Below are 15854 nucleotides of genomic sequence, written 5' to 3'. Positions count from 1 at the left end.
AGGATATCATTACAAAAATAATTTGGAAGCGCATTGAAGAAAAGACAATTTGTAAGCACTGTGGGTCAGATGCAAGAGTGAATGAACTTCCTACTCGACTGCTGCAACAGGAGTCAGGTGTCCAGTTCCCACCATGTCATACACATGAGCCCTTGCCGATTGTATTCATCAATTGTTACTGTTTCTTTTTAGTTTCAAAGGTATTGTTCACTTTTGTATTACTGTCTATAAGTTGTTTGAGCAGCAGTGGCAACCCATTCATGCCAAAAAGGCATTTATTGAATTTAATGGAATTTCGGCAAGGGAGAAAGAGAAAGCAAGTAAAGAAGAGTGAGAAAGAGGCTGATTTGTCAATAAAAATGTGATCACAAAAAAGTGAGAAAGAGGAGAGAGAAGGGGAGAGGGGGAGGGACAGAGGAGTGAGAGTCTGAAAGAGACAAAGAGATAAAGGAGAGACAGAAAAGAGATAGAGGGTGAGGAGATGCCAAGGGAAGAGAGAAGGGAGAGAGAGGGGGAGAGGGGAGAGAGCGTGGAGGACAGAGAGGTGAAAGAGAATGGGGAGAGAGAGTAGAGAAAAGAGAGGGGAGTGTGTGTGAGTGGAGGAGAGAGAAGGGAGAGAAAAGGGGGAGAGAGGAGATAGTGGAAAGAGAGAGGAGCGAGAGAGGGGAGAGAGGAAAGGGAAGAGAGAGGCAAAGAGGAGGGAGGAGAGGGGAGAGAGAGGCAAAGAGGAGGGAGGAAAGGGGAGAGTGAGGCAAAGAGGAGAGAGGAGAGGGGAGAGATAGAGCAACATACAGCAGTGTAACCTGACATGCAGCTCTCATTTGGGGAATGTAATGTTGGATGTGTAGAGGAGGGGGACAATAGTAACTTAGGACAGCGACAGTTTGGATCTATGGCCCGGCCTGCAGTCTGGTCCTTATAGACCAACAACTGGGTTGTCCTCTCACAAACATACAGTAATCAGCACTGAAACACTAGGTACCCCTAAAGGCACGCATATACTCACACTCACAAACAACACACACACACACACACACACACACACCAAAACATTTGTGATCTCCCATCCTCTTCCGCCTGAACACAGTTGAGGCCTGTCTCGTTGGATCAGCCAGAGGGTATTTACAGTCTCAACAGAGACTGTGAATGCATACAGATGTCTGCTGGCTCCCCATTCTGTCCCTAGGCCTCAGGATGGCAGCTCTCCTTCCAGGGGAGAAAGGAGCCTTTTTTCCCGGGCTGGAGGTTCTGTCGAGGGACACGACCCGTTCCAATTCTTCCCAAATGCCTCGTTCTCTCTTTTGTTTTCTCCTCAATCGAATAGTTTTTTTCACTTGCCACTATGTCCTCCATTCTTTCCCTTGGATCTTGCTCATTTAAAGATATATTTGTTCAGGCATTTCATGCTATATTGGACAGGAAATTGGTGCAAGATAGAGAGGTTTTGTTGAAAGGGCAGTGGGTCAGATTTGAACCCACTCTGCAGCAGCCCATGTGCACCGATGGCAGTGGCTTCCGTGGTCATTCAGCAGGGCTGGAGCTGCAGGCCAAACCAAACTGTGTCCGGGACCCTGATCTGAGCCCAGGAGGGTGGGGGGGAGGCTGGGAAAAGCGAGGCAAGACAATGCTGGAGGCTCCGCGGTCCTGCTGAACTGCCGAATGGAAAGCCTCTGATGTAATGGGAACTGCTAGGTTCACTAACTAACCCAAACCCAATCAGCACTGCTCTCTTCCTCTCCCGAGGCTCGCTGAACTAAAGGGAGTATCGGGACGCAGTTGTTTAAAAGTTTTCTCATGTGAAGAATACCCGCCTGTGGAAAATATTGGTCATAATGATTGTTGGTTTATGCTCTCACATGTTATAATAATGGCAACTTTTTTCATGATCATCAAAGAATCTTCTCTGTGTTTTAACTGGCCCTTTGTTTGAACTTTGTCCGCTCTCTTAGAGACTTGTCTTTCAATATGAAGGGAAGCCAAACCTAACCCATGATCCTCTGTGTTCATTTCCCAGAATGCCATGGTGTCGTTCAAGGAGCTGTGCGGTCTGACCCCAGCGGCCAACATGAAGCAGTGCATCCTGACTGTGTCCACGTGGCTGATGAACAGCGAGCGGTCCCTCAGGGTCACGGTGGACCTGAGTGAGGCCTACCCCACCATGGAGGCTCGGGGTCCGGTCCCTGAGCTCCTGAGGAAGGTCCTCAACGCCTACGACATGGTACGCAATCAACATCCAACGTTCATTTAGGATAACAGCCCTGTTACACTCAACAAACAGCGCTGTGTTCTAAATTAAGAGCCGTGTTCATAAATTGATGTTAGATTCATTAGGTGTGTTACAAGTGTATTAGAGGTGTGTTATAGATTTGTTATTAGGTGTGCAGATATGTGAGGCTTAAATCATCAAAACGATTGGTTTTTATTAGAACACATTGTTTTATCGACCTGGAAATAACACAGTCAACTCAAATAACAAACCAAAAACCTCTTCTGGGACGCCATAGGACACAGTATGATAATGGCATGCATTCCATCACAGCAAGTGGACCAATCAGCTGCTAAGGCACAGCGACAGGCACTAACTCATCTCCATGCAGGTCACGCCCCTCCGCTAGCTTTTGCAGGCCATCCCATAATGCCCTGTGCCTCCCTTAGCCATCAGCCCCTCCGCTCTTATCCGTGAGAACGCCCCGCTCCTTCATTATTCACCCGACGTCTACTGGTACCGGCCAGTACAGGGGGGTGGTTCAAGTGGTGCCCGGCTCTCGGACACAATCGCACTGTTCCACCCCCCGGTTCTGACGGTTGGAATCGACCCGCCGAATTGAGTCATCAAACAAGAACTGAGGTGACATTGTAGTTATCCAACCGTGCTCTCCTCCTCGCGGTCAGACAGTCCCGGAGCGCAACCACCTCGTACACCTTCCATAGCTGGCGCTCTAAATAGCAGGCCCTTTGTATTTTTAATCAGCTTTTCTGGCTGAGCGTGCCTCTTGCAGCTTTCACACCGTACATTCACATATGAAGGGCTTAATGACGAATCTAAGTGAGGGGCTTGGAAATCCACTTACTTGTAGCTGTTCAGCTGCGCCATTCCCCGAGAACCCCACTCCACCCAGTATCGGAGTCAACCGCCGTGGCCAGGAGGTGACATCCAGGGATGCCAGCAGTGTCCAGTGTCCAGTGTCCAAGATGCCTGTCTGTCTGTCTGTCCGGAGCGCAGGGTCGGTCAGCTGAATGTTGCTGTGTGCTCCCAAAAGATTAGTTCATTGGCACACGCCCCACGTTGAAGAACAGAGTCTCCTGTGTGTATGTGTGTGTGTGTGTGTGTGTGTGTCCGTGTGTTTTGCTGAGTGTGTACCAGCCTGGGCCATAAGAACATTAACGGTTGTCCTCAAACATCCTCACGTGGGCTGATTTGAAGCCGGCGCCACTGACCCAGTAATGTCCTGACCCAGCACTTTGGAACAGTGTGGTCAGTACACCTGAGGCAAGGCCAAGCAGACCCAGCCCATCTGGTGCCCAACACAAGCCCAGGGCCAGCATCCCGGTACCAGCCCGCGCGTGCAGTGGCCTGCGCCTGGCCTGTCCCTTTTAAAAAAAAAAGTGTGAAACTTCATTAGCATTCTCCTGAGTGCTGGGGCAGGCCAGCTGCTGCTTCCTGTCGGTGGGAGGGAGGGAGGCACTAAAAACAGAAGCTTTTCAGTTGAGGTCACAGGGGTTTTTGGACTGGAACAGGGCTAAAGCTGTAAGACTGCCGTGAAAGCTCCGGGAAAACAGGCAGCGGACCAAATAACACCCGGTTCCCCAGGCAGTGGACCAAATAACACCCGGTTCCCCAGGCAGTGGACCAAATAACACCCGGTTCCCCAGGCAGTGGACCAAATAACACCCGGTTCCCCAGGCAGTGGACCAAATAACACCCGGTTCCCCAGGCAGTGGACCAAATAACACCCGGTTCCCCAGGCAGTGGACCAAATAACACCCGGTTCCCCAGGCAGTGGACCAAATAACACCCGGTTCCCCAGGCAGTGGACCAAATAACACCCGGTTCCCCAGGCAGTGGACCAAATAACACCCGGTTCCCCAGGCAGTGGACCAAATAACACCCGGTTCCCCAGGCAGTGGACCAAATAACACGTGGTTCCCCAGGCAGTGGACCAAATAACACCCGGTTCCCCAGGCAGTGGACCAAATAACACCCGGTTCCCCAGGCAGTGGACCAAATAACACCCGGTTCCCCAGGCAGTGCACTGCTTTTGGCCAGAGTGGCAGGGAGCCGGGGGCCCCCTTGGGACACACTCTTCTCACCTTTTGTCTCCTTGTGTGTCACCACTTGATTACAACCTTGTCCTCACTCAGTATGTGTGTGTGTGTGTGTGTGTGTGTGTGTTTGCATGTGCATTACAGTACTTAGGAGGACCAGATGTGCCATAGTAAATCATGACCAGGGAGGAAATGTTGCCAGTCCTTACTTTTATAAAAGGCCTGGGGTTAAAAGGCCATTTCTTCAAAGCACCACTTAATACACATACTAATTACTAATGTTAGCAATGATACATTTGTGTCATAAAAACACAAGATCTACTCAACACAATTGGGGGAATTTTTATTTCAGTCTGCTTCCTCTGTACAAGATCCAGAATTCATTGCTAACGTAGACATCGCCTCTTCAGCAATATGGCAATCGGAGAATAACATAATCATTACTAGAAGATGAAAAACATTGTATTGTTATTTTCAAAACACCATATGCTTCCTGTCTGTAGTAATTACAAGCAAACTCAGAAATACTCCCTTTCCCGTTTGGTTTGCTTGGTGCCAAAAATGAATCAACTCTAGCCATATCCAAAAAAGACAAGGCTATACCTTTGCTTTATATACTGCTACAGTTGGCAAAAACACAAACATTAATATGAAGAAACAGCTAAGAGTTTATGCTTTCTCAACTTTCCAATAAATCTGGTTGTTCTATGAAGAGCGCTCCATTTGTTGCACTTATGTTCAGATAATAACCACAGCAAAGTAAGCGCATGACCACGGACCTCAATTGTTAATACCACAAGCATGGTTTTCCATAAGCAAGGTGCAAATAATTTTCCGTTATAACAACAGTAACTTGCTATATGTTAACAGAGTCGGCTGTAAATTTTACACTAGGTTCTCGGCCACAGATCTCAATAGTTATCTTCTTAACCTACCCAAAATGAGCAGTAAATTCCCACTGTTTATCAAGAAGAAAGGTAAAAATCTACAGAAGGAACATACTCATTTGCTGCAAATGTAATTAGTAAATACATTATTCAATCTGTATTTTGATGCTTTTCACCAGGCACGAAGACCTCAATATATCCATCTACCACTGCTGAGTGGAAGGCAGGGTCTTTGGCAGAGAGGGAATAATGTCCACAGAGTTGTAGTCTTTTAGAAAGATGAAAAATGTTGACACCTTGACAATTTATCTACTGATAGGAACATCACTGAAAGACATCCAATGGCTTTATCAATCAAGGACAACTGCGACTACTCAGATTTGACTGATATTGCGACCGGTATAACATGGGGATTTAATGAAATTAAACAAAACATGACTACCTTTAGTTTTCAGATCTCACTCGCCGTTCAGTCCACACAGTAACATAATAATCTGGGGGGTTTAGTGCCCAAAAAAACATGAATGTCTCCTGCTGTCCAACTAGGTGTGAAACTAATATCACTGACATCATGCACCCCACCTATGTTCCCCCAGGGTGTATCGGGCCTTTAATGTTAGGGTTCTAATGATGTGCATGTTTTGAAGTAGGTTTTGGGTTAAGGTTAGGCAATAAGGATTAGGGTTAGGAGTTAGGATTGGGTCTGTTTTCTAGGGGGGCATTGGGGGTTATGATTAGAGTTAGTGGTTGTAAAAAATATGTTTTGGTCCCCAAAAGTGCTCAGAGGTGTAGTAAAACTGTTTGTGTGTGTGTGTGTCTGCACTTGTCTGTGTGTGTGTGTCTCCGCTGTGTGTGTGTGTGTGTCTTTGCTAATGTGTGTGTGTGACTACCTGTGTGTCTGTCCAAAACACACAAAAAGAACACGGTGTGATTAAAGGACAGACATGTTGACCCAGCCTTGCTCCTTCTCTTCAAATGTCTGTGAGAAATATTCCACTAGATGAATCCTAGTTTTTGTGGTAATTCCCCATGTCTGGGTTTCATGGTAATGATAAGTATTGTGTACTTAGAGGAAGGGTTTGCATTGTCCTGTTTAGTCTTGGCCACAATAGGTCTCATGCAACACAGGATGTGCTTGATACTGTACAACCTAATTTCCTGTTGTGTGATGCCGTTCTCCGTTTCCCCTCCATAGATGATCCAGACCAGTCGGACCCTGATGGAGTCGGCCGACGTGGTCCACTCCAAGCTCACACAAGCACAACGGGCAGGTAAGGACACAAACCTCAGTCTTTACTTGGTCTTTCTGCGCTGGGATGTTACTGAAGATGGGGTCTGGGTTTGGATATACAAATGCATAAAAGGATCTCTCATCCAGTCAAATTTGAATTATTATCCTTTTTCATCATGGTCATTCTCACTGGTGACGTGTTTTCTGTAATGGACCATTTATCTTCTGGAAGTCAGCTCTGAGAAGCTGGCATGACAGTTGACAGGTGGGCCTCAGTCTCAGAGAAAGGAGCTATTGAAAGGAGATGTAGGAGTGAATGGAACACAATATTCTCCGAGCTGAGAGGACATTGCCGTAATAGAGAGGTAGATAGCGAGAGAAAGAGTACAAGGTAGATGGACAGCGAAAGAGCGAGAGAGAACGGAGTCGGGAAAATCGTCAGTGCAGTATTTTATTTTTCCCGGCTGCTGGACGACCCCGACTTATGGTGCATGGTTGTAATTGACCAGAATGAGATCTTTCAGTACAATCAAAAGTCGGAGACCAATGAGTGGCTCCTTTTCCTCCCCCTGGGGCGGTGATTGCAGGCTGCCCCCGCTGCAGTGCCGAGCGGCTGCAGATAGACAGCACCTGTAAACGGCCGAGCGCTTGCAGCGGAGGGACACGGTAGGGTGGCGACTCGTCACATGACTTGTTATCATCAGACTGTGTGTTTACCTGCAGGTTTTGCAACCGTCCGTCTTCTGACACAGGCCAGAGTTGGTCCCGTGGTGTATTCCACACTGCTGTGACCCCAGTGCCAGCTGGCTGTTAGGGTTCGTTGAAACGCCGTGTGTGTGTATGCATCCACTGTCAGCTCAGTGAGATTTACTGTGTGCGTGTGAGTGGGTTTAACCCTCACACAGTAACTTAACGTGCAGCTACCATCTCTCTGTCTCTCACGCACACACACGCACACAAGCACACACACACACACACACACAGATACGCCTTGGTGTCAATAGCGAGATGTTGATGGGGAGGTTATGTAATAAGTAAACATTGGGGGGAAAAAATAACCTGGGGCCCTCTGTCTGTCCAAGCATTTCACCCAGCTCCTCACCCTGCTCCAGCCCTCCCTCCCTCACCCTCATCCAGCCCTCCCTCCCTCACCCTCATCCAGCCCTCCCTCCCTCACCCTGCTCCAGCCCTCCCTCCCTCACCCTCATCCAGCCCTCCCTCCCTCACCCTCATCCAGCCCTCCCTCCCTCACCCTGCTCCAGCCCTCCCTCCCTCACCCTCATCCAGCCCTCCCTCCCTCACCCTCATCCAGCCCTCCCTCCCTCACCTTCATCCAGCTCTCCCTCCCTCACCCTCATCCAGACCTCCCTCCCTCACCCTCATCTAGCCCTCCCTCCCTCATCCAGCCCTCCCTCCCTCACCCTCATCCAGCCCTCCCTCCCTCACCCTCATCCAGCCCTCCCTCCCTCACCCTCATCTAGCCCTCCCTCCCTCACCCTCGTACAGCCCTCACCCAGCAGTCGTAAACAGACGTCCCGCTTCCCCTCCTCTCCTCTTCCCTCTGTGCTGAAGCCACTCTGATGTCTGAGACTGAACCTCTCCGTGCCTCTGCATCCAGTCTCATGCTTTCTGACAAGGCAACTGTTTTGCTGTTGCTTTGCCAGGCGTAAATAATGGAATGGAAAAATAAAATGTGTGTGACGAAGGAGCTGAGAAAGCGGCTGTGACGCTGTGTTCCTGTGACACACATGGCTACGCTCCCAGCAGCCCCACAGGGACAAGAAGGCTACCGCACTTTTCCCATGAGATGCCACCGTGTGTGTTGTCTGTCTGTGTGTCGCCTGTCTGTGTGTCGCCTGTCTGTGTCATCTGTCTGTGTGTCATCTGTCTGTATGTCGTCTGTGTCATGTGTGGACAAGACAGGAAGCAGGATGGACTCCTGACTTAGAGTTTGCTGTGTCATGGCACACGGATGTCAGAGCCTCACACCAAATTGGAGGAAGCCCACTCAAGACTCAGCAACCTGGGAGTAGACCAACCAAGACGCAGCAACCTGGGAGTAGACCAACCAAGACTCAGCAAACTGGAAGTAGACCAGCCAAGACGCAGCAACCTGGGAGTAGACCAGCCAAGACTCAGCAAACTGGAAGTAGACCAGCCAAGACGCAGCAACCTGGGAGTAGACCAGCCAAGACTCAGCAACCTGGGAGTAGACCAACCAAGACTCAGCAAACTGGGAATAGACCAACCAAGACTCAGCAAACTGGAAGTAGACCAGCCAAGACGCAGCAACGTGGGAGTAGACCAGCCAAGACTCAGCAACCTGGGAGTAGACCAGCTAGGACTCAGCAACCTGGGAATAGACCAACCAAGACTCAGCAAACTGGGAGTAGACCAGCCAAGACGTAGCAACGTGGGAGTAGACCAGCCAAGACTCAGCAACCTGGGAGTAGACCAGCTAGGACTCAGCAACCTGGAAGTAGACCAACCAAGACTGAGCAACCTGGGAGCAGACCAGCCAAGACGCAGCAACCTGGGAGTAGACCAGCCTAGACGCAGCAACCTGGGAATGGATCAGCCAAGACTCAGCAACCTGGGAGTGGATCAGCCAAGATTTAGCAACCTGGGAATGGATCAGCCAAGACTCAGCAACCTGGGAGTGGATCAGCCAAGATTTAGCAACCTGGTATTGGATCAGCCAAGACACAGCAAAAAGCAGAACAACAACCAGAAACAAACAAACAGGAAATAGCAGCTTGAATGCAGGGCCAGATCCGTCAGCTGTTTTCAAATCAGTCAGCTATTCTAGAATATATTACTCTCCTCTGACTCTCAGTTCCCCTGTAGGTCAGGATGCTTTCTGTGATTTTGATTGGTGACATCCCATGGGTTTAGCCAGTTGACCACAGACAGGACAGTAGACAGTGGACCACAGACAGTTAACAGCAGACAGTGGACAACAGACAGGACAGTGGTCAACAGACAGTGGAATTAAGCAGACACCATTGAGGCACTGTGTTTAACCACCAACCTTCACATCACAATTAAGATCCTCTCTGTCTCTTCGTCCCTTCTCCCTAGCCACTTCTCACCCACTCCCTCACTCCTTCCCTCCCCCTCTCTTTCTCTTTGGCCCACCAGCTGTCCTACAGTGCATAGTCCATTTTAAGTGGCTGGTGTTCTGAAGCAGTGTGTGTCAAATGTGTGATTCCTCTGCTAGCTAGGTGCCCACAGGGGTTTTTGTGTCACCCCAAAAACAAATCAAGATAATGATAATTTGGTAATTTGGGAGAAATGTCAGAAGGTTCAGAACCATCTGGTTTCCACTCGCCTTCAAAGAGAAACCCAGTGAGTTGTCCTTTTTAAATCAAAGGTTTCTTCTGCCAACTGAGCAGGATAAGGCCAATTCTATACTGTCCCCTGAGCCCTGCACTCCAGGCACATTTGGAGATCTGATTGGTATGAACAACACAAGGTATTGTTTGAGAGATTGATTGCACCTATCGGGTACTCTCAAAAATCTCCACAGTTGGAATCAGGGTCATTGTTTTGCTGGTCAATGAAACTTTAAACTTTGTGTTTTAATTTGACAGTAACGATGCTGTCCATATGATAATTCTGCTGTGTAAAAAACATTGTTTAATCAAGTGAAGAGTACTTACTACTACTGGGTTGTGATGTTCCACCTAGCCGTCTTCAGGTGATTGGACGAGCTGTAAGTCACTTCGGAAAGACAGTTTGCTAAATTCCAACCATTTCAAAAGGATGAAATCCATTTAGATAAACCAGTCCAGTTATTCATCTGTCAAGTTATTCAGAAGACGTATTGAAGGCAGCTCAGGACTGACAGCATTGACAATTTGCATGTTAACAGCCTTAACAGATGGCGATACGCAAAGAGATAGCGGGAGGCTTTCATTCAAATTCAAATTTGATTGGAAGCTTCTATGGTTGATTTGGTAGCAAAAGGTATAATTTGCATTTAATCACTCAGAAAAATGCCTTTAAAGTGTATTAGTAACCCAGACAGCTGGCAGTGATTGACAGAAAGTGTGTGTGGGTGTGTCCGTGTGTGTGTGTGTGTGTGTGTGTCTCTGTGCTTAATTGAAAGGTCTGATGTCAGCTGACACCTACATTAGCCTTTTGAGGTACATATCTATGTGGTGCCGTGGCATAGAGACGAGCATGTCGTCATGATGCTGATAACGGGTCAGGCTCGGATCACAGGTAGCAGTTCCCCTCCGTGATTAAAACACCCAGCCGCTGGAACGGTGCAGCAGACAAACCTGCCCTGTTTGAATGGCTCAAACCCCATCGACTCTCTCCTACTGTCCTCCACCCCCAGGATGTCCTCCCCCCCAATCCCCGCTGTCTCCTCCTCACCTCCCTCTTCTCCCTGTACCTCCTTGGATGTTGTTGTTACTCTCAACCGTTATCGCTGCTAATCATTTTAATTTGGGAGGTGGCGCTGACGTCTTGATGAGCAGATTGAGAGACGGACAAAGAGAGAGGGAGCGAGAGGGCTGGGAGGAGGTAGAGCACGAGTGGTGCCTGCCTGATCAACCCCCTGGGTACCGTTGATGGCTCACCACAGCATTGAGTGCTAATGGAAGCCCAGACAGGCAGCTGGGACACATTCTACCTCTGGGTAGGCAAGTGACTGTGTCAACGTGTGTGTGTGTGTGTGTGTGTTTATATTTAGTCATCTGCTAAAAAAAATATATATGTTTGCTGTGGATTCGTTATAAAAAATCATTAAAAAAATATAATGACAGTCTACTTGTACACAACATACTATTTAATGTACTACACTTCGATAGCCTTTTCACATGTAAAGCTCTCAGCTCTGTGTATTTATACCTGTCCATTCATTTGGTATTAACATATAATATGTGGCATTAAAATTGAGAATTTATACACTTGATGTTTCTGAATTTCACCGGAGTATACGGGGCATTTGGACTTCCTGGTTATAAGAAAATATATCCAGAATTCATAGTGATTTCATAGTGAATTCATAGTGATTTCATAGTGAATTCATAGTGATTTCATAGTGAATTCATAGTGATTTCATAGTGATTTTCAGTCATCAGAGTTAGATAGTAGGGATGTGCATGCCAAAATTTTCACAATGTTTTGTGTGTTGAATTGTCGACCCCACCCACTCGTGCCAAAAGAGAGGCACTAAATGAAAAAAAAGAATGTAAATTGTAATATGTTATGCATAAATTCAACGTTTTATTTAAAAATGTAGTTAACAACTTCAATAACGTTTTAGTATAAACAATTAGGCTAGATTAGGCTAGGCTGCTTTTATTCGGGAGACATTCAGATTCAGAAATGCATTAACAGCAGCAAATTGACCTAATGCACATGACTCAAGTATTTTATAACAGGTGATTTATTTCAAACGATTGTTACAAGCTTTTCCATCAATTAAAATTGTAAATACACTATAAACGCTGTAAAAAAGACGCATTCTCTCCCACGAATTAGTGCAGATATGTATGAATTGCCTTGCTGGCATGAAATTCAAAGTGGGCATGTATTTTTCCAAAAATAATACAATTTCTCTATTTCAACACTTGATATGTTGTCTTTGTACTATTTCAATAGAATGTAGGGATAAATGATTTGCACATCATTGCATTCAGTTTTTATTTACATTTACGGCAGCGTCCCACATTTTCTGGAAACACAAGGGTTGCAGAATTAAGTCTGGAACTCCTCCAATCAGTCCTAGTTATGTAGAGAAACTTATAAAAACCCAACTCTAATAGTTTCCAGTGTGATGGATCTTCCTTTTAAGCAAAGGCGGAATGTTCAAATTGTATGAATAAAAGTATACTTTCAATCAATTAATGTCATTTTAAAGAGGCAAGAACCCCACCACTGTTTCGGTTCACAGCTGAGGGATGGTAAAATGTCACCGCTCTCAAATCCCTAGACAGAGCTGTCGCTGCCAAGTCAGTTAAAGAGAACCGGAGAAAAAGCCAACTCAGGCAGTTTTGATGGTGTACCCAGCCAGACAGATCACGTGCTCTACCACAGACACCGACAATTCTTTCGAAAACAGGCTGTCAGGCACGCATTGCAACTCCATGTCATCAAAGTATACCCAGCGTCCGCAGCTTCTCCGTATTGGGGTTTTATGTTGAACCTCCCACAGGGTCCGTGTTACTTCAAAAGTATCCTGCCAGTGAAACAGCCATCCCACTCACACTTCAGCAGCACGCGCGGCCCGTTACTTTATGGTTGGTAAAAACAAGAGCCAAGTCAGTGGGTGGAAAGAAAAAAACACCTGTGTGCATGCACAGCACAGGATGCCTAACACAGGACACATTTTTGTTTTATGGATGTTTTTCAAATCTTGTTTTCAGTACAGTAAGACTGATAGGTAGCTTGTTGTTTGCAACAGGCCAAAACTTTCCAAACCGTTTTTTTAGAAAATTCTGAAACACATATTAAAAGGCAAATAAAAGTTATCAGAATACCTGAAAAAAACAATTGTGGTGTGTGAAATAGTGCTGACACCCCGGTCTGCCGTGACACATAGCACATTCTGCCGTTCGCGTCAAGGGGGCATTGGGACAGCAGCACTTGACAGGTGTGGCAGGAGGTAGAAGGATCAGGCTGGACAGCTTTGTTTCTGTATTGACATCTCTTCTCATCTCTCTCTGTCCCTGGGGGATGTCCTCTGCCGGCTCTGGTTGTTCTGGTATGGTGAGAAGCCTCTCGCCATGGATCTCATTACCATGGAACTGCAGGGGGATGTGGAGAGATCTCTTGTCTTCACATAATCCCTGCTCAGGACTGGGAAAATCCCCATCTTTCTTGGGTCCTGTAATGGGGTTTCAATGTTTGTGCTTGTTCAAACCTTTAAACAGTGTTTAAATTGTTGATTATTGTTTAAACCTTTAAAAGGTGTTTAAATGTCGATCTTCGTTTCCACCTTTAAACAATGTTTAAATGTTGTTCATTTATTTAACTTTAAATGGTGTTTAAAGGAGCCACCTCCCTCTCTCTGTGCTCCTAGCATAAATACGAGCATAAATGACCGGAAGGCATGTTTTAAATTAATGTTTCAAATATGTTATTCTATAAAAGTTCCTGAGATAGTCCCCATTTAACGTTCTCGCTGGTCCTTCTATCAGATTGCATTGACGTGTAACCTCCCCATACACACTTTAGGAACTCCAATACTGTCTCCTCACCCTAAACCACCCGGGACTAACTAATACTATTCTGGTTTCCTTCAGTATGGGAAGACAAGACAACAAAACGTTCTATTCTTTAAATCCAGTCTTTTAAACATTAGAGGCAGAATTCCACACAGTGCCACTTTAAATGTGGATCTTTTTTTTTTTCAAATTCTCTCTACTCTCACTCAGTCTCAGTGTCTTGTAGTTTTTTCCCCATTCTGTTTATTTCTCAGTCTCTCTGTGTCTGTGTGTCTATCTGTGTTTATGGATCATGAGTAATGGACAGTTCTGCATTACAAACCGAGGCCTTACTGTGCTTAGCAGAGTAATTTTTATTGTGTGTGTGCATTTTATGTTCCGCGGGCTGACCTTTCCTCATGGCAACAGGTCACAAATCTTGCAGCTGTGATTGCATGCTGCTGCATTTCACTGTGCATTTTCTCTGTGTGGCGTGCTCATTCGATAGCAGGGCAATGAGTTCAATGAGTCTGTACATACAGTGGGGAGAACAAGTATATGATACACTGCAGGTTTTCCTCCTTACAAAGCATGTCTGTAATTTTTATCATAGGTACACATAAATCCAGAAAATCACATTATATGATTTTTAAATAATTAATTAGCATTTTATTGCATGACATAAGTATTTGATCACCTACCAACCAGTAAGAATTCCGGCTCTCACAGACCTGTTAGTTTTTCTTTAAGAAGCCCTCCTGTTCTCCACTCATTACCTGTATTAGCTGCACCTGTTTGAACTGGAGGTGAGGGATCAGCCCAGAACTACACGGCAGGACCTGGTCAATGACCTGAAGAGAGCTGGGACCACAGAGTCTCAAAGAAAACTATTAGTAACACACTACGCCGTCATGGATTAAAATCCTGCAGCGCACGCAAGGCCCCCCTGCTCAATCCAGCGCATGTCCAGGCCCATCTGAAGTTTGCCAATGACCATCTGGATGATCCACAGGAGGAATGGGAGAAGGTCATGTGGTCTGATGAGACAAAAATAGAGCTTTTTGGTCTAAACTCCATTCGCCGTGTCTGAAGGAAAAAGAAGGATGAGTACAAAACCAAGAACACCATCCCAACCGTGAAGCATGGAGGTGGAAACATCATTCTTTGGGGATGCTTTTCTGCAAAGGGGACAGGACGACTGCACTGTATTGAGGGGAGGAGGGATGGGGCCATGTTTTGCGAGATCTTGGCCAACAACCTCCTTCCCTTAGTAATAGCACGGTCGTGGCTGGGTCTTCCAGAATGACAGCGACCAGAAACACACAGCCAGGGCAACTAAGGAGTGGCTCCGTAAGAAGCATCTCAAGGTCCTTGAGTGGCCTAGCCAGTTTTCAGACCTGAACCCAATAGAAAATCTTTGGAGGGAGTGACAGCCCCGAAACCTGAAGGATCTGGAGGTCTATATGGAGGAGTGGGCCAAAATCCCTGCTGCAGTGTGTGCAAACCTGGTTAAGAACTACAGCAAACGCATGATCTCTGTAATTGCAAACAAAGATTTCTGTACCCAATATTAAGTTCTGCTTTTCTGTTGTATCAAATACTTATGTCATGCAATAAAATGCTAATTAATAACTTTTTTACTTAATTACTAAAAATCATACAATGTGAATTTCTGGATATTTACAAAATCAGCAGTGTATCAAATACTTGTTCTCCCCACTGTACATGAACTCAAGTTTTTTTTTATTAATTAGGTATTCAAACACTGTGTTCTCTTTCTACAAGGGATTATTCCAGTTTGCTTTGTTTTTGAGTCGTTGCAGTATGTAAAATAATGATCTTTTTTTTTCTCATTATCTGATTGGGACTAACTTGCTTTCTTGTGGCAAACAACACCAAAACCAGCTAGCTTAGTAGGCTCTTTTTTATGTTCATTTCACTGTTGATGAGGGCTTGTTATGAAAAGTTTATGAGTCTCTTTCCTTAAGGTGGATGTAAAACAGTTTTTTCCTCACTAGTGGAAATAGTCCCAATTTAGTTGTGCCTGCATTTTTAGATGTTTTGCATTGTACTTTTTTTATATAAATTCCTGTTTGGTAAGTTACCCCAAACCTCATCAAGAGCAGTGGGTCCTGTTTATTTCCCGGTCCAATCGGGGGAATCCGGGTGCTGCAGTGCTTTCCGGTGCTCTTGCCAATTCATGGACATAAAAGTTGAAAAGAGCTGGACTCATGCTTGTAGCCTTGTCTCCCCTGCACAGCAGGCCCTCATGCCCAACTGAAATCTTTGAAATCTTTTTTCAATAAAAAC

At 46.1% G+C, this 15854-nt stretch overlaps 1 protein-coding gene across 3 annotated transcripts in view; it reads left to right on the top strand.

Moving 5' to 3' along the window:
* si:ch211-210g13.5 (inactive phospholipase C-like protein 2) overlaps positions 1 to 15854 on the top strand; it is a 94701-nt gene that overhangs the window by 63326 nt on the left and 15521 nt on the right. For all 3 annotated transcript variants that reach the window (XM_020051140.3, XM_020051141.3, XM_020051142.3), the window contains exons 3-4: positions 2015 to 2218; positions 6349 to 6424. In XM_020051140.3, the coding sequence (XP_019906699.3) occupies positions 2015 to 2218; positions 6349 to 6424 (280 nt within the window). The remainder of the gene's footprint in view (positions 1 to 2014; positions 2219 to 6348; positions 6425 to 15854) is intronic.

Source organism: Esox lucius, chromosome 11, assembly GCF_011004845.1.
Source record: "Esox lucius isolate fEsoLuc1 chromosome 11, fEsoLuc1.pri, whole genome shotgun sequence".
NCBI lineage: Eukaryota > Metazoa > Chordata > Actinopteri > Esociformes > Esocidae > Esox > Esox lucius.
This window is presented reverse-complemented; position numbering and strand designations above follow the sequence as displayed.